The sequence below is a fragment of the Gasterosteus aculeatus genome, chromosome 4, assembly GCF_964276395.1.
Source record: "Gasterosteus aculeatus chromosome 4, fGasAcu3.hap1.1, whole genome shotgun sequence".
NCBI lineage: Eukaryota > Metazoa > Chordata > Actinopteri > Perciformes > Gasterosteidae > Gasterosteus > Gasterosteus aculeatus.
In genome coordinates this window covers 30,569,257-30,588,272 of record NC_135691.1, presented here as the reverse complement: position 1 = coordinate 30,588,272, position 19,016 = coordinate 30,569,257, and the positions used below count along the sequence as shown (strand labels likewise).

The following is a 19,016-nucleotide window of genomic DNA, read 5'->3' as shown; positions in this document are numbered from 1 at the left end:
TTTGCCAAAGGATACTTCCACTCGACGATGCTGATGCAGGCCCTGCGGATGGGGTTCTTGAGTGTGAGGCACAGCAGGGCCCGTGGCGGCCTGGTGGCCGTCGTCGTCGTCTGTTTCTTGGGCTTGGAGCTGTAGTGCTGTCTCTTCCTTTGCGTGGAGCTGGCCGTGGAGATGGGCCCGCCCCCTCCCGTCCCGAGCCCCGCCCCTCCGCCCGACGCGGGGTTGCCCATTATCTTCGCCTGCCGCGCGGCGTCGATGGCCGCCTGCCAGCTCAGGGCGGCCCCCGGCGTGGCGATGTGCTCCGGGGCCAGGCCCACCACGCCCACCCCGTGGTTGGCCCCGCCCCCTCCCCCGCCGTGGTCACCCACGCCACTGAGTTCGTTGGTGAGGGCCGGGGGAGGAAGGGGTGGAGGGGGAGAGTAGTCGGAGCCTGACGGGAGGAAGGGAGGGGGATGGAAGGGGGGGAGGATAAACAGAAGAGAAAGAAAGTTAGCAAACAGGTAAACTGTGGGTAAACTCTGTAGTCACGGCCAGTGAAGGATTCGGTTGTTCTAGAGTCGTCGGCTTTGGAGGCTTCAAGGTCGTTTGGACTGTTGAGTGACACTGACGTCCCTCCCTGTGGAATATACTAAGACATGCTCCCATCCGACAAGCAGGAGCAACTGTGTGCTGTTTAGTCCCTCAGCATATTGTGTAGGTGATGTAATCCAGATTCCCTTTGTGTCAACACACACACACACACACACTCATCAGACCGGCATCTACTGGCTGGTGTTGGGATCATTCTGCGTGCTTTACTACATTACATAATGATCGTTTTATCCCACAAAATTTGCCGTACGACCTTGTAATGCACAAAAAGCCAATATCCTCATGAGATCAGTTACTTAAGACTGGTCTTAACATGTTTAATCTGTAAGGTTAATGTGTGTCAATAACCACATTTGTCAATAACCACACTATTGGAAATGCTGCTGAAGTCAAAATGTCCGCTGGGGTTTATTTGACGACACGTCAGCGGGGAGTTAGGTTTTGGCGTCCGCTCTAGGCTAACTACTAGTATCTTGGGTGTGCCAGGTTTATCCACGTTTAATAACATTGGGAGTTTAGATATTATTCTGCTTTGTTCTATCAGCGTTTAGCCTTATTTCACCGCACACATCTGCACTATGGGGAGAACCCAACCGAGTGCTGAACCGTGCCGCTATTTCAGAAACAGGGGGGGCGGTTGGCAGGCGTGGGCCCGGAGAACGTGACGAGGTGGAAGTGAGTCAGGAGCAGGAGTTTGGATCAGAGCGGGGAGGCTGCCACTGCTGCACGAGGACCGCCGGCTTCCCACAGCGACAGCTGAGACGGCGTGCGTCGATATGGAATTGTGTGCATTGACAAAATGAATGAAACCAACCGGTTAATCCGGTGCTGAGTAGCGAGGGTGGCAATGTTTGTTTCGACCGGTCGAATAATTGCTCACGTCTGTTTTAAAGAGTTAGGTGTAATGACGGCGGCCCTCGTTGGAAAAACTACGCGCAAAGGTACAAAGTGTGAGTGGAAAAGAAAAAAGAGGAGTCTGAGAGACAAATGAGAGACGGGAGATTTCAATAATCTCAGGGAGATTACATACTTGTTTCACCCGTCAAATTGTCAGAAATTGTAAGTAAGAGAGAGCGGATTATCCATATTGTATGCTCAGCCAGATTAAAGACAGTTATAATGTCCTCTGGGCCCCTCCTTCCCTCTGACATCCGAACCAGGATCCCACCAATATGTAGTTGTATCTGTCACTGCATACGCACGAGCATCGTTCAGCAGCGGCCCGACACAATAAATGTATCTTCATACATCTCTGGCGGGAGGATATTCTTCAAAACGAAAGGTCATCATATGAACGGACACAATTTAATAGATGAATGCATAAATTGCATAGCATCTTCCCGGCTTGATTCTAACCTAATATTATATTTATCTATATTCATCTATGCAATGCTACTGTTGCGGGAAAAAGAATGCGAGACTTTAAAAGACCCTTTTAAAGAGAATCCAACCAAAGATGAGGAGAGAGAAGAAGAGACCGAGAAAGTAAAAAGAGATGCGCAGGGGTTAAAGAGAGGAGACGACTGAGACTTCGTACGGTTACACGGTACAAAATCAGCTGAAATCACATTCCTCTCGCTTCAGAGCTCAACGTGTCTGCATGTGAACTCACAAGCCCGAGAGTGCGTAGCTTCAGATCCCGAAGGGTTGTAAAAATGTCTTGCGCACACAATGCGCCCCGGAAAAAACATCTAACTTCACTTGCTGTGTGCTTCCAGTAACATGAAGGTGCCTGTACAGGGAAATGTATCGCCTCGATTGTTATGGTGAGAGCGAAGCCAGAAATACACTTGCTCGGCCACTAAGTGGTACAGCACTTTTGTTACGTTAAACAGCAATGCCAAGCCTGCGACCTCTGACCTCATTTGCTAACTTCTTGGTATAAAAACATCTTTCAACAGGCGACAGCGGCCGAGTGCGGCTGGTCAACAAAACGATCCAAATAGTGCTGGTACATCTCTACTTGATATGTTACATGAAGAAATTTAACATATTACTTACATACTAATTTTGTCTTTTTACTTCACTATATTAAATCATTAAATTGTAAAATGAGGACTACTTAAATGTATGTAGCTCCACAGCGTTTGCATTGCATCTTCTGCATCTAACTCAACATGTGTGATGGAGAAATACGTACTTACGTAGAATACGTATTAGTAAAAGTAGAAGTGCGCACTATTTAAATATTAACAGTGCTGCATCCAAACTGTCGGTGTATACTTCAATAAGAGCAGCAGAGGCCTCCTTCACGGCACAGCAGGAAACATACAGGTGTTACGTATAACATTAAAAATGCAAGCTGACAGAGCAGCGCCTCCAGTCCGCGTACCGGCCTCACCCGCCACGCTGACACCACACGTATGTTACACGACAAGAAACGACCACGACTGTACATGACTGTAAAGCAAAACGTTCAATTTAAACTGCAACTTTCATCACTAAGGACAGATGATGGATGCTGCAGTTACCGACCAGACAGGAAGGAGCCTGACGCTCGTGTTGCCATAAGCTCACCATGACCCGGCATGGACATCAAATATTATTTCTACCAGTGATTTTTTTAGTGGCTTTTTATTTTTATTTCCGTTCTATGCCAAGCACATTCTAATATTTGTTTTTCCAAAAGCGCTTTGTGAATAAACGTTAGTATTTTAGTTTCCAAATAAAAATGGCAACGCCCTTAAGGCACCATTAAAACAAATGGAACGACTAAACAACAACACCCGATATGTCTGTACATATTTAGGAGCCGTGTGCTTTGAATACAGCAAGAATGCCCAAGGAGGTGTTCTTTACGTTCATCGGCGATGAGGTCACTCGGTATCAGACGCAGCTGTTCCCTATTGGAAATAGCACTATGGTTTTAATTTGGAGCATTCCCATGACTTGGATGGAGCTACATTTTCCCCATTTTCTCTAAACTCTAGGATGGCTTTCAGAGGGTTTCTGTTATTTCAAAGGCAGAGCACCTAGAAGGCTAAAGTAAAGCAAACTCTTACCACACATGCATTTGGTCTCTGAGGATTCTCTACGCTGGAAAACGTCTTCCCTTTTTCTTTCTACCATCGACTCCAGTGTGTATTAACATCCTCTTACCGACTGCTGTAGCACATCATCATCATCATCATCATCATCATCATCATCATCTCCCCCTTTCGCTCACTATCTCACACAGACACTCACAGACACACACATAATCACTTTCGGCATATTATACTCCTGCGTGATCAGTTTATCTCGCACTGCCTGCCCCTCTCAACGGGTGCACCCCACCGAGAGTGTGTGTGTTTTTTATGTATGTGTGTGTGTGTGTGTGTGTGTGTGTGTGTGTGTGTGCGTGAGTGAGAGGATTAGAGGAGAGTAAAACTTTAGTAACACTGAGCTCACTAATCTGTCTGTCTGACCGCGTGTCTCTCTGCGTGTCCGTCCTGCACATGCACAGTCGTGTTGTGTGTGCGAGCGTGTGTGTGTGTGTGTGTGTGTTTATGATGTTGTATCAGCCCGTGTGATGATGGGAGTGACTGTAATTCCATTAGCAGCGCTTTGATTCCTTTATTCTGCAGGGGGGGAAAAAATGGCCGCCTGCAGGAAATACGATTCCGACTAAAGGGGAGAGGGAGAGGACGGGATGGAAAAAGAAAAGGAAAGAGGATGATGTAGACGGGATGAAAGAAGAGGGGGGGCGGGGATAGGATGCGGGAAGGTGAAAGGACGGAGACGCACACACAGAGAGGATGAAGGAGGAGGAGGATGAACAAATGCAGACAGGGAAAGGCGGAGGAAACAGGAGGAGAGGGTTCAAATCGAGGAGGAAGAAAAATAAAGAGGAAAGCCGACTAAAGAGGCCTAGGGTGCTTAACCACGAGTGACAGGACTTAATACAATACCATCCATTCATGATATGACATTTCAGTCGAAAGTATTTAACACTAATTCACTCTTGTAGTATTAACATCAATGTGGTCAATGAAATTACAAAAAAGGGCCTCAGCAGTGCTTCAGAAAACCAGTGGCAGTTACTGCACTACAGCTAATGGTTAGCCCTTCTTTAATTAATGCTATTAGTTCTATACATCTAATATAAGTTAAAAGCACTGCAGTCACTGGCTAATCTGGTGTGACAACATACAATAATTGTGAAAGTACATTAGACGGTTCATTGTAATTAATTTGCACCTCTTATTATTTACCCAGTATGTAGAGTTTAATATGCCTTTCATACTCAGTATCCCTTTTTTTATTTCTTAGATTTTTATTTGAACATTTCAACGTTGAAACACATCAGAGCATGAGCAAGGTTCTTATCCTGATATTTGGTTGAGAGGGTTTGGGTGTTTACGTGCACATTAAGTGGCGCTCCAGACGATGTGTAGCTGGTCAAAGTGTCCACGGAAAATAAAGCACTACTTTTTACCTCTTTGCACCTGTTTGGGCTATATGCCTCTGAGGTATATATAAAAATAAACCTCGACAGAGCTAAACATGTTCTGAGGCTTTAGAAATGTGTCCATATTGATTTGTTTACTTTGACATTGAGTGTCCTCCAGTGCTCTATGCTGCGGATATGGCCTTTCCCAGACAGCCAGGATGACCGCATTCAAGAACATACTGTACAGTTGCAAAACGTTCAAGGAAAAAAGAAAATTAGGACTTTCAACTTGCAATATCCGTCAAAAAAAGGTATCTTTTTAGCAAACATAGTGTTCTCTGTTTCATTATTTGTGCATTCTCTATAAATCAAATCTGATCAAATCAAGACCGGCTTTTTGTCGAACCAATACTGCATACGCTGTAAATACAGTGGGCATTCACTCTCGAAGTGAACCTAATTGAGCTGAACTTCAGCGTGACCTGAAGTGCCCACTGTAATGAGCGGTGATGTAAACTCAAGTCAATGGAGTTGTTATCTACTTAATGATGAAGAGTGGGGGACAGATGCTATCACTGAGACTCCAGCCACTCACCGTAAAATGTCATTGTGTCACACACACACACACACACTTGTACACACACCATGAGAATTCTACAAGTTGTCCAATTTGATATTGCTTACCAACAAAATACAGTTCCAGCATAAACCAAATTTGTAGCTCTGCTCATTTGATTGGCTTCGTCAGATATCGCAAAGTGAAGGGCACCAATCAGATTACACCCGGCCCAGATCCGTCCCTCACAAGATCTCCTCTACGTGCCCTTCTCCCACTCTCCTTTTTTTCCCCCTTTCTTCACTGACGTCCACCTCGTTTCTCACTGTCTCCCTCTGTCCCGCTTTTCCTCCTCCTCCACTTTTCCCAACAGGTTGGACGGTGATGATGTAATCATCAGTCAATTAACTGATGATGACATCTGATCAGACGCTAATTAATGGGGGATGCACACCGGCGGCCTCACACACTACAGGCCCACACGCATGCTCTAATTCAAAGTATGAAAAAAGTAAGCGGAAATCCTATTTACGGCCTTTTGAGGTCCAGAAAATTGGTCCTGACAAAGGGCCTTTTTTTTCCGCAGCATGTTCGGATCCCACACGCTGACGTATTAACACACACTCAGCAGTCCTGTCGTCTGCCATCCCGGCTGAACTTGTTTTGAATGATGCCCTCCGTCTTCTGAGCTGTACCTCTTTTCCCTCCTCCCCTTTGGTTGTGCGACTTCTTCATCCTCCCCGCCTCCCTCTTCATCTTGGTGAAACCCTTCATGCACCCTCTCCATCTCCATCTTCTCCCTCCATACCAACATGCTTACCCCTTCTCTTCTTCTTCCCTCCTTTCTCTGTAATCTATAGAGCTGTCACCCCCTCCATTGAATATCCAGCAGCGGAAAAGTTTATTTTCAGCCGTGCACCCTTTCTCCTTTTTCTCCATTAATCTAACCCTCCTCATCTCCCCATTTTTCACTTGTTTTTTTTCGCGCTTCACCGCTGCTCACTCTTTTTCTCGACACTTCCCCTCTCAGTCATTTTGTAACAGCAGACAATTATTCTCCCTCTCAGTCCCTAACAACTGTTTAGGTGGATAGAAGCAGCTAATATAATGCCAGCCCACGATGCCGCTGCTTTCAGATTCTGATTTAGACTGGAATAATAAACATGAAGTGGCATAATGGAGGCAAAATCTCCCTCCAGTATTTTGCATAGAAATGATTGCCACTGCTTGCATGTTTCGCACGCGCTCGTTTGACATCCCATCATGCTTAGCCGCCTCCATCGCTGTCGTCATAAGTACCGGTTGTAAGCAAAACACTCTTTTTATCCAATTTTACGTGTGTCGTCTACTAAGTCTAAGACTAAGTATCCAGAAGCGGTCTAAAGCGTTTGTCCTTGTCTGTGTTGTGTACATGTGCATGACCCCCCCGGTGTGTGTCTGCATAACTGTGGGGGTCTCTCATCCGCCTCTCTCTCTTTCCTTTGCTTTGTCCATATGTGCCCATTATCCGGCCCAGCGCGCCCAACACGCAGCCGCACCTGCTCCCGCGCACATTCACATGCACGCAGACACAAACACACACATATAGGCTGATACCACTCACGCGCACATACATACACCTGCTCCCCTTTAATGACAGGATACACACACACCCGTTACCCATTGATCTATGACCCCCCCCAACAGACAGTTACAGTATGCGCTGATGTAAAGTTGTGCTCACACGCACACACGCACACACACACACACACACACAGAAACACAATCCACACAGCGTGAGCCGTACGAGCATGCAATTTACAAGGGAAACACGTTGAAGCAGCAAATCGCGTGCTTGGGAGTGGACCGAAGAGGTAAACAAACAAGACAACCAAGCATTCTGAAAACGCGTCGTACTGTACGGAATATTTACTGGTAATAGACAAAAGCAAGGAAATTATTTTAGTTTGCTGCACGGCGGTAAAACACACCGGGTGCAAACAATTTTCCTGTCCAACAAAATAATGTCATTTTTTTTTACGTTTCTGGTTCATGAACAAGGTCATTCTAGCAACACAACAACAGAATGGCGGTAGGTGTTTTGCGGCGCTGAACGCTCTTTTCATTTTAGTAGCGTTGGTTAAAAAAAACAAACCCAATCACATATGGATTTATTCATTAAACTGCAACATTGTATCTGGGGTGGAAATGGAAGTGGAGGGAAAACAAAGAAGTGCGCGCGCCCTCCTGCACGCATAGATGTTATAGAACCGCGCAAGGGGAACACGTACGTATAGATCATGCACTGGAGCTCCGCATTCAACAGCACATTGCTCACTGTCATCCGGACCCTCTAGTTTATTACAGCTCGGGCCAAACCCTCATGCAGTGATTCATGGTTGTGAAGCACTGATTAGTTGTACTTTTCCTACACACAGAAGGTCAGAGGGGATGCAGGTCTTTATGTGGATGTGTTGCTGTGAGAAGATTTATATGTGACTTTCTGCAACAACAAAAAAAGCGAGGCTTACCTCCACACCCAAAGTCACCCGGTGTGTCCAATGATGTACGTTTTTAGAATACTGCTCTAAACTAAATTCTCATTTCTGTTTAGTTGTATGGGGACGTCATTTCTAGGGGGACAGGGTCGTGTCTGCAGCTTCTGTCACATTCAACCATCGAGGAAATCCTCTCTGTGACACTTTTGTTTTTCAAATTAAATGCTGGAGCTTCAGGAAAATTAGTTTCTCACATTTGTTAAAAGAAGCTAATTGTCACGTATCCCTATTCAAGTGTCAATTGCTTTAACAATGATTTATGGTACTGAACATCCTCAGAGGGCTAACTTTGAGCCGAAGATAAGAGTGCATGGTTTTAAGCTCTTAAGTACTTAGTACTAAGTCAAGTCAGACCACCCTCTCGGCGAGTTGAATAGTCTGAACCAAATTGAACAAACTCTTCATTTTTCCTGACATATCGCTTGTTTATCCATATGCCTTACATCTAAAAGACATCCGAATAAGGTTCTGAAGCTGGATTTGGAAGATTGAGGCAATCTGAAACATGCAACTGTATGATTAACTACTTAACTAGTTGAGGTCAACTAAGGTCAACTGATTTCAAATCCCTCAGCACTGGAAACTTAGATGTACAGTAAGTAGTTAACTGTCTATACGTTTGCTATCAATTTGCTGGGACAATTCTGTTTGTGGTGAGAGGAGTGGTCTCGTTTATCTACAACATTTTAAACCCGGACCAACAAAACCGACAGGCATGCAGCAGTTGAGTAAAATTAAATCTATGGATCAAGTGACAGACTATCGCCGACTGCATAAAGAAATGGACGACAAAACTGATCACCTCGCTGTGTGAGTAACAGTAATCACAGTACTTTGCTGTACTGTAATGAATAAAATAGCTGTCCAATAGACAAGGCGATCTGCCTTGATTTAATACAAATTATTAATAAAAATCCATCCAAACGTACGGCGCTGTAAAACACAGCAGAAATACATGCGGGGGAAAAGCAAATGAGAGGAAAAGACACATTCAAAGAAGATGGAAATAAACTAAGAAACTAAGCAAACTAAACTAAACTATGAAAACAACTTGTGAGCATGAGGAGGAGGAAAGAAGGGCCCACAGGTTTTGTATGGGCTAGGAGCAAGAGGAGGAGGAGGAGGAGGAGGAAGGCTTGTTCACTGCGCCTCCATGACGACCTCGCATAGACACATATTCACACACGGTGCAGGCAGCAGATATTAATAACTACTTATTAATATTCATCTGCAGTAGAGAGATGTGAGGCCAGAGTAACCCAGATACAAACCGTCTCTCCACCTGTCTCTCTCTTTGCATCTCCATTAGCCATTTGGCCGTCACTCTTATCCGATTTGCCGTGATGGAAATGTCTTAAAAGAGCTTCTGTTTCTGCATCACGAGGGCACCCTGAGCTGTGGACACTGTGGGACAGGCAGGCCATCGACAAAGTTTTTCCTTAATACCCCAGACTTTGGAGAAAGCAAGCTGACATACAGCATTTGTTTGAGACGGGAGTCTGGAAGGGGACATGCATTGTTCGTTAATCCATTTTAAATGTTGCTGTTCGTTTCTGCTATACTCTCCAGTCTCTCTACTTCCATTCAATCCTTTCCCTTCACTTCCTGTTCTGCCTTTGTCTCACCGTCCTTCTCGCTCTCCCCCTCCGCAACTGCCCTTTAGATCGGTAAAGGGCACAATGGGCTCCTATAATGTAATGCCGTATGCAGTGCAAACAACACTCCCATTCAAAGTGCCTTCAGGTGTAGTCGCTGCACGTACTTTCTGTATATGTGGTTCCGCTGAATGGAACGTTTAACCTTGGCGAAGGACAATGCAAGGCCGACTGAGCTGCACACGACCACCTGTGTGAGTCTGGGACACATATGGGACGGACCCTCCGTACATGTTGGTCGTTATTTATAGATTTACAAAAACAAAGCCAGTAGCAAGCCAATTTTGTGATTCCCAAATGTATTTAGACCTCCTAAACTGTCAATGAGCGTAGAGTAACGCAACTGTGTCATTTTGTAAATGTGATAATTCAAATAAACCTCTGAAGAACCTGTCTGCATTTCTGTCTGCAAGTCAACAATTCTACCTGTTTGTTTTGTCTCTTTTGACCACTTTACAAAGAAAGCACATCTATAGACTAAAGTAAATGTTAAACAAAAGACATCAGAACTTTATACTTTTATATTTCTAGTCTGATTGTTGCATTGCATTTGCAAGGCTTTTAAAATATCACCGGGCAGAATCCAAACGCTGATAGATGTATGCTTTGGCTGGTAAAGCTGCCCTTTTGGCAGCAAACCAAACCATCACTTGCACATTCAATCACTCATTTCCTCAAGTCATCTTGTAAAAACATTTCCCTTGACGGTAAAATATGGAAAATCCAGCCTGAGACCTTTCCGATCACCCAGTTTTTCCGGGTGATCCAATTGAGTGCACTTTAAATAAACTTTTACAGTGGACAGGTTACCATGGCGAAGACACTTGGCTGCACACCACGGCCTTGTTTAACCACTAAAAACTGACCTCATCTAACAACTGGATAAGAAACAAAAATGCTCTTGGAAGAAAGTGGTCTTTTATAGGGAAGGATTCCTCTGATATAGTAGGTGACCTACACAGGGATCCAACATTTAAAGAACCAACGCACAGCATACCTTTAGTTATTTTGCTCAATCTGAGTTATAGTTCATACATTTAATCATGAACTGGTGTCTCTTCACTGTTAATGAAGAACTCAAGAATCAAAATGGTTGGAAAAATGAACGCTCTTATTGTTGGTTCTTTGCTTTCCGGCCGTGTTGGCTAGTTTACAGTTGTTGCCAAGCGTACCAGCAGGACCCGCCGACCTCACTCTGCAAAAACAGACCGCAAAGAACGGGCAAAAACGGGTTTTCACCAACTGCTACAGCTGCTGCGCGGCCGTCGAGAGGTTAAAGCGGCGTGTAGAGGGCGCGACTCGTCACACTTAAGGAAATGCAACAACAAAAGAGGGAAATCTGCATGGGCATAGTTATTGACTAACGATATCCCCTTTGCCCTTGAGCAAGGTGGGTAACCATCATTTGCTCCAGCGACCTTGCAGCAGCCTGCGGTGGAGGACGCTGGTTGTACTGGGAGGCTGCCAGGAGGCGGTGTCCAGTACGGGGCTGTGTTAATGTGAAGAAGAGCATTGATGGGAAGCATCAATAAGCTATATTTTCCCTGGATGAAGAGAAGAAAAAGATTTAACCCAGAGTAAGAGTCCAGATAAGATGTATCATGTATCAGAAGCTCAACTGATCACACCAGTCTTCAGTTTGCAGTTTTGCATCTTTTTCCTTTAGCCGTGACCGAAACCAGCACTCCGTGTTCAATGTGCAGAAAATCAGAAATAACAAAAATCTTTGTATTACATTATCATCACATTTTCAAGCGCCTGTTTAAATGACTCGCATTTCATCACGCCTTCACTAGTCAGAATTTCAAAAAGGTCAGTTGTTGAGGTCAGTTGAGATGCTGCATGGGCCAAAGGATTAACCGTCAGTTACTGCGTCAAAACGTCATGCCTTTGAGCGTTTGTTATGCGTGAAGTTTTATTCCAGCCCTGGGAGTCATGTTCATACTAATGCAGTAATACCGCCATCGTGATACAATCACAACCGCTCCGCCTGGATGCCCCGACACGACGTGCAAGTTACAGTGAAATCTGCAATACAAATAAACCTTGTTTCAGTAACAACACCTCATTTGGAGGGAGATGCAAAGGCATATTTTATCATTTATGTTGAGCCAGATATTTGATTTGTATTAAAAAGTGTTTACATGCTCTAAAAGCTCTTGAGAAATGAAGAATTAGGGAGAACTAAATAATGAAATTCATCAGGAAAAAAAAAAAGATAAAGGCCGGATAAGTGTTTTAACATCTCAATGTGCTGCTGCTCGTTCAGCGAGACGTCATCGGATGCAAACACTGGCGATTCGCAGCAGAACGCAGACGAAACTACGAATGAAAGTGCAATCAACCGCTATTGAGAATCCTTCAATAAAAACCTCACCCACAAAGAAGAGGGGCGTCAACGTGACGCCATTTTACTGTTGAGTCAATAAGTGTCCTCACAGGGAGTACAGATACATTACGTCCGTGTGTGTGTGTGTGTGTGTGTGTGTGTGTGTGTGTGTGTGTGTGTGTGTGTGTGTGTGTAATTGTCCTCCGAGGAGCAGCTACACAGACCCGGAGACGAGTTGCGTTCTGACGTACTACACATCGGGGAGCCGTGAAAAAGGGTTGGCGCACGTGCGGTAATATCTTTGCGCGTTTCAAGGACGACACACAACGCACGGCGTCCGTGCAAAGTGCGCGTTCACGTCGGTGAGCGCGCCTGTGATGAATTGGCGAGTCCACGAAGCAATAAAACGCTAATGAATGTGCTCTCAGAGTTTACCTCGACAGTCTGCCATCGCCACAGTCTCAGAGGGAGCGTTTGGTTTATGACTCAGGCTCTACCCACCCTCAAAGCCTTTTTGAAGTTAAGTTGTGCAATAGTTCAGTGTAATAACTAAAAGAGAAAAGAGTTGACAATGCGACTGCAGTCTTACTGTAAGTGGTTGTTTCTAAAGATGATGAATTCTGCTGTGATTACAACTGTTAAAAGGTCACCAAGAGGTTATGGGGTTACAAATTTGTCTTCGGCTTGCTGTCGTAATAACAAAAACCTGCTGTTCATACACGGACTACGCTGCCTTTCAATCGGTAGACGTTTTATGTGAAGTCCGTTTAAAGTTAGAACAGCTTTACTTTATTGGAACGCTGCATAGACGAACACATTGTCATTGGACATACTGAGGGTATGCCGTAAATTATTATTATTATAACATCTGTGGATAAGGGCCTCAAAATCACTGTGGAATACACAATATACTGCCTCAATCAAGTTACATTGTAGCATTGTAATCTGAAAATGTGCATTTATCTTCTTTGTTGTTGTTTTTTGTGATCATACAATAATTCAAAATCCAATATAAGAATCGATGGAATTATAACAAATGCAGTAAAAAAAAAGGGAAACAAGTTTTGCTCCATGATTTCCATGTTTCTTTTCAGGATTCTTTCTAGTGATTGATGTGTATTTCAACAAATCCTGAGTAGAGTCGACACATGACAAATCTCATGTGAAATGACTCAACTAAGATTAGTGAATGTTTGACTGACAAGCACAACGCGCCTAACAGGTTGTTTTTTCTATATTAAGTCTGAGGCTTAACGGTTGTCGAGGTTTTATTCTGCAGCACAACACAATCCGTCCGCCCCCCCCCCCCCCCCACACCCCTCCAGCCCCCCCTTCCCCCGCCCTGCTGGGACGTTAGGGGCCCGGGCAAGAGAAGAAGAAATCAAACGGCCCTTTGATGAGAGTTTGGCTGGAAAAAAAGCATGTGTGCATGTGTGTGTGTTTGGAGATATAAATATACATCAGTGAACACTGAATTGCAGCACAAAGGGCACAAACACACACACACACACCACATTTACACTCACACGTACAAAACGATCGGAATGACACGACATAACACGCGATGATTGGAATGATGAGGGATGAGCAGGAAAGACGGCAGAGGAGAGGACATATGTTGAGTGGGTGGACAAGCAGGGATGGCAGGGAAGAGGGTACAACTGGCAAAAATCACACACACACGCACACAAACGCACACGCACGTCTCTCTGCCATCTGCAGTGCTCGCCACCTCTCATCCAATTGAACCTCGCAAACCTTTTGGAATCTGTTTCCCCAGATTTCCAACACCCTCTTCCACTTCCTGTCCCCCTCTCACATGTTTCTCTATAGCACTGAGTGTGTAACTGTCCGTGTCCATCCTCCATAAGACACTCTGTCTTGAGTTTGCGAGCATGCTTTGGTGTGTGTGTGTGTGTGTGTGTGTGTGTGTGTGCGTGTATGTGTGTGCGCGCTTCCCCTCAGTGTGCAGGGACCTCTCACGGCTACCACCAGCTAATGAGCTCCATTTAAATCCAGCCCCACTGATTCTTCCTCTCGCCCAGTTCCTCGGCCCCGGGGGCCGTTCTCTGCTCTGGCCTGGAAACTGCGGTGCGGCAGCGGCCATTTTGGTTGATTAGAAACAAGCCGCTGAACCAACACGCGTGTCTCCGTGCATTTGCATCAGGCTAATTGATGCACATGTGTGTGCATGGATGTGTTGGCTCTGAGTTCTTTTAGCGTTTGACTAAACGGTTGTGTGTGTGTGTGTGTGTGTGTGTGTGTGTGTGTGTGTGTGTGTGTGTGTGTGTGTGTGTGTGTGTGTGTGTATCTGGGAAGCATCACTAGCTTATGGATGAGTCATCCTCAAGCGTCCCAGAAGCATAATCTTTCTATCGGCGCTCATCTAAATTTCCGTTTTTCACACTTTCTCTGATACTCTCTCTCGTCGTTTAGCTTTCGGGGGGGGGGGGGGGGGGGCGGGGGGTTGTGTCGGAGCAGCCACCCAGACTGGCCCCTCCTACAGTGAAATCAGGTATTTCTGGTGATTTCACTTGGTTGTCACCATGCCAGAAGCACATGATATATATATATATATATATATACCCACATATCCACAATAAAGATAAGATAAGCATGGCTAAACCTTTATTGATCCACACTGGGGAGGTTCGATTTGCTTAATTGGATATTTTCAGAAACTGTTTTCAGAAATATCAATCACAAGAGCGTGAGGCAAAAACAAGACAAACAAGCTACTCTTTCATGACAATATATTAAGCCATCAGCTCAAAACTGCAGTCATGCAGTGGCGGTAAAGCAATATAAAGACAAAATGAAAAAAAAGTGCTCTTTACTGTAAGTGCTTCTTTCTTAAACTATGACATACCAAAGATAAATGAAAAACACACCTACAAAACGACATACCGCCTCACAACATTCCACAGTCTCACTTACCCACACACCCACACACACACACGCAGCGCATTGGATCCATAGAGAGTCCAGTTATGGGGAAACCCAAAGTATCTTCCCGTCTGAAAGTTGTGTGATTTTGCAACATTTTTGTGATACTCTGGAACTGGAGGAGAAAAACGCAACGTCTCAGTATGTGTGTGTGTGTGTGTGTGTGTGTAAGTGTGTGTGTGTGTGTGTGTGTGTGTGTGTGTGTGTGTGTAAGTGTGTGTGTGTGTGTGTGTGTGTGGCTCCGTGGATCTATGTTCCAATGAACAACAAATGACTTTTACCGCTCGTGTGCAAGCCACACACACACACAGAACAATTGTACCTCATGACTGCCAGTATTTCTGAGTCATTAAGCTATTAGATGGCTCGCCTCGAAAAAAGCCTTCTTTCTCTCCTGCATTCCTCCTTTTATAACCAAAGAGTCTCACTGTAAACATTTAGACTCGAGTGCCTTCAGCTCTGCCATCTCACACCGCGCTTTTACCGCTCTGTATGGACGCCTTTGTGTGTTTAAAGTTTACACTGCTCTCCGTGTGCACGTGCTGAAGCCTTTCCCAGAGGCATTCCTAAAGGAAGGCGGCATCGGTGTGACCAAGCAGCGTTTCCACTCAAAGTCCACACTTCCAGTCGGAAAAATGGGGAATACTGGGAAGACATGTGGCATTTTGAACTGGAAGTGTTCCCGGACTGCCTGTGGGAGTGGGGAGTGTGTGTGGGGGGGCTGGTGGGGCGGAGGGGGGGAGACAGGGAAAACCACAAACTACCGTGGATACAAACGGCTTGAGGAGAAGTGGAGAAAAGAGAAAACAATCTCCAGATAAAAGTCCACCCGATAGAACTGAATGAAACAAAATTTGACAGCAATTCCTCACTTGAGTACATAAGCACATGAAAGTATAAAGGCTGCTGTATAGTATTAGTCGGTAGCCCAGACTGGAAACAAAAAGTCCCTTTTCTTCCTTGCTTTACGGCACAATGTCCTTTCCATTCAAGACAATGCTCCTTTTCAGGGAATACATAGTTAGATTGGTAGCTTGACCTCTGCGTGTGCGCCGCATTGATCCGCTCTGTCTATTCCTGTGCAGAGGCTTTAGTACAACAACTGTGTTTAAGCGGAAAGGCATACGCTTGCTCAGCATCACCCTCACAGGATTGCAAAGCAGTAGATGTGCGGGTGGAGGTCGACCCCCCACCCTCCGCCCAGTCTCGTCTGCGGCACAATAGCCGGCCGAAGGGCGGAGGGCTTACCGCCAGAAAAGTTTGGGAATACTCCAAAGGCTTTCAGGGAAGGTTAAGACGGAGAAAATCAAAGACTCATGAAAGGATCTTGTGCCTGTGGGTCGGTGTTGTTGCCACAATTGTGTAACCGCGTACAGCCGTAAACCACAACAAACGCTGTGGCCTCGTGCAACGTGAACCTCAGCGTCCGCTCCTCATCCGAGGTACTGCAGGGAAGCTGTGCCACATGCCGTCTGCGTTGGGTTACAAAAAAAAGCCCAATTGATAAAGCAAGTTGTGATTAATACACAATGGAAATATAGCGGTGTGGATGTGTATTGATAGGTTTTGTAAAAAAAAACGCCAATTGAGTTGAGACATTGGAGTTAAACGGCCGGCTGCACCTCTTGTGAGGGAACTCTGAATGCGTCGTGAACGAGCGACAAATGATCTGCTCCGTCGCTGTAAGTCATCGATAGATTTGTTGGGCCTTTCGCGGTGCCTCGCAAAAACGGGCGGCGGCGGCAAATGAAGACCAGAGTGAAAGAGAGCGCGGGGAAGAAGAGCCAGCGAGAGAGAGAGAGGAGAGAGGATGGCCGGCAGTGTGGAAATGGAGACAAGACAGATCGGACAAAGAACAGGCGGAAGAGCGACGGAGAGACAGAGAGACTGTAAAGAGAGACTAAGTTTAGCTCGCCCCTTAGGACTCCTCTCAGGTTCCTCTGCTCTTTTCGTTGTCCTCCTCACTCCCTTTTCTTCCTCATCTCCTCCTTTTTTCAATCCATCACAAAATAATTAACTTGCTATAAGTGAAATTAATTTCCACTAATTGGGTTTGAAGGTATTTTTGGATGAGGAGGGAGAGAGAGAGAGGGAGGAAGAGGAAGAGGTGGAGGGGTTGTACCTGTTCACCCAGTCACGTCACCACAGGGAGCATGTGACCTTCGCCAAGCAGGAAGCAAACTCTGTGAACTTGAAATGTCGGACAGAAGAAAACAGAAATGTCTGTTTGCGTCATTTCTTTCTCGTTACCGAGCTCTAGATTCCCTTTTCGCGCTGCTTCCTCTGCTGTTTACCACCTTTTTTTTCACTCTTCCCAGTGAAAAGCCTCGTGCGAGTCCGTTGGTGGATTTGCGGTGAAGTGCATGTCTTTGAATATTCAAGCTACGACGCGGACATCGTTTAAAGACGGAACACGAGTGGATAAGGAAACGTCAGAACAGGCTTTTCAAGGGGTTTGGAAGCTGAAGTGAAATGCAAACGGACTGAAATAGCATTTGATGTCGTCTGAGCGGGATATTTTTGTCTCGTCTTTCCTCTCATGTTTGACATTTCGCTGATATATTAGGGAGGTAAAATTGGAACATGAGCGCAGCAGATCATTCCCAACAGACAAGCAGATCAATGAAAAAGGGGGGGGACAATTATACTCGTGATCTAAGAAGGTATGAAATGCTGGCACATGAGTCAGATGGAGGAAATAAAGATGTCATCTCTGTTCGCCGTCATGCCTTCCCCCTGGGTATTCAACTATCACATTTTCAGCATTTAGCTCATGCTCGTATCCCAAATGTATCCCAATGATTTAGTAGTGACGCCTCAAGACAAGCTGCCGATACCAGAATCAGCGGGTTTGCTAATCACACAACAAAACCAACAGAAGACAGAATCCCAGGTGTGAACGATCGATGCAAACGATTCTGGGATGAATTAACAAAAACGTATATATATTTAGCGCCGCAAATCAATTCCCAGGCGTAAATGTCTCGAGTAATTGTGATTCGTGGCGGCCCCTGTGGACGAAGGTGTTGGTTATTTCAGTGCACCAGATTCCCTTCTCAAAACCTCCGAGTTTACCGCGGCAGGGGCCAGGAAGTGGGCCTCTCTCCGTCCCAATGCCCCCCTTCCCTCCAGCGGGCTCAGCAACACGGCCTGGACCTCCAGCAGCGAGGTCTTGGAGACAGCACTAATGCAGTGGGACGTCCATTTGCTCATTCCCTGTATATGGACTGTTGTGAGGACAACCGGAGAATAATACCATTTACGTTACCAATGTTCCACTGGCAAGTGAGGAATGTTGGCAGACGACGTTGCACTATAATATGGCCATTATTTGTTTAAGGGTTCCCAACGTACCAACGCTGTACTCTCAATGAACCGAATGAGGATGCCATGAATAAATACTTCCTTTTTCTTCCAGGAATCAGGCATGAAGTGTGACTTAACAATTCCAAACGCCTCCAGCTGCTCCGCTGCCCAGGTACGACTGAAAAATGTGTTCTTTGACAACCATCCAAACAGAACTTGCAAAGAGGAAACGGAGGGATTGAATGATGTGTCTTATTTTGTTTCTCCATGGTCACCAGGTTCCGTTGGCAATTCTGTGGGAGATTGAAATCTTTACCTTTGCAACTATCTCCCCTTGCTTCCTCAGTCCATCTTTTTTGGGACATTTTCATTTTCTCTTGATGCTTTCTATCCCTTTAAGCCCTCTCTCTCTGTCTGATTTAGTGCACCATATGCTGCCTCTTCCCTCACAAAAAGAGGCTAATTACAGGAGGAGAAGGAAAAAATACTAAGAGAGAGGGAGTGAGAGAGGGAGGAGGTGAGAGAAAGGGCAAGGGAGAGGGAGAGAAACAGGGGTAAGGGGTCCTTGGGGTGAATTATTCATCTTACGCCATGACACCCGAGGGCAATCATCCTCTCTGTGAGTCACCAAGTCCAAGAGAGTGAGAGAGAGAGACTGTTTGAGTCGGACCTGCCCGAGAGGAAGTTAACACCTGTGTGTGTGTGTGTGTGTGTGTGGGTGTGT

General features: G+C 45.5%; 1 protein-coding gene across 15 annotated transcripts in view; it reads right to left on the bottom strand.

Annotated features, from left to right (window-relative positions):
* Positions 1-19,016, bottom strand: part of cacna1c (calcium channel, voltage-dependent, L type, alpha 1C subunit) — a 144,585-nt gene that overhangs the window by 97,453 nt on the left and 28,116 nt on the right. For all 15 annotated transcript variants that reach the window (XM_078100273.1, XM_078100275.1, XM_078100272.1 and 12 more), the window contains exon 2: positions 16-430. In XM_078100273.1, coding sequence (XP_077956399.1) covers positions 16-430 — 415 coding nt within the window. The remainder of the gene's footprint in view (positions 1-15; positions 431-19,016) is intronic.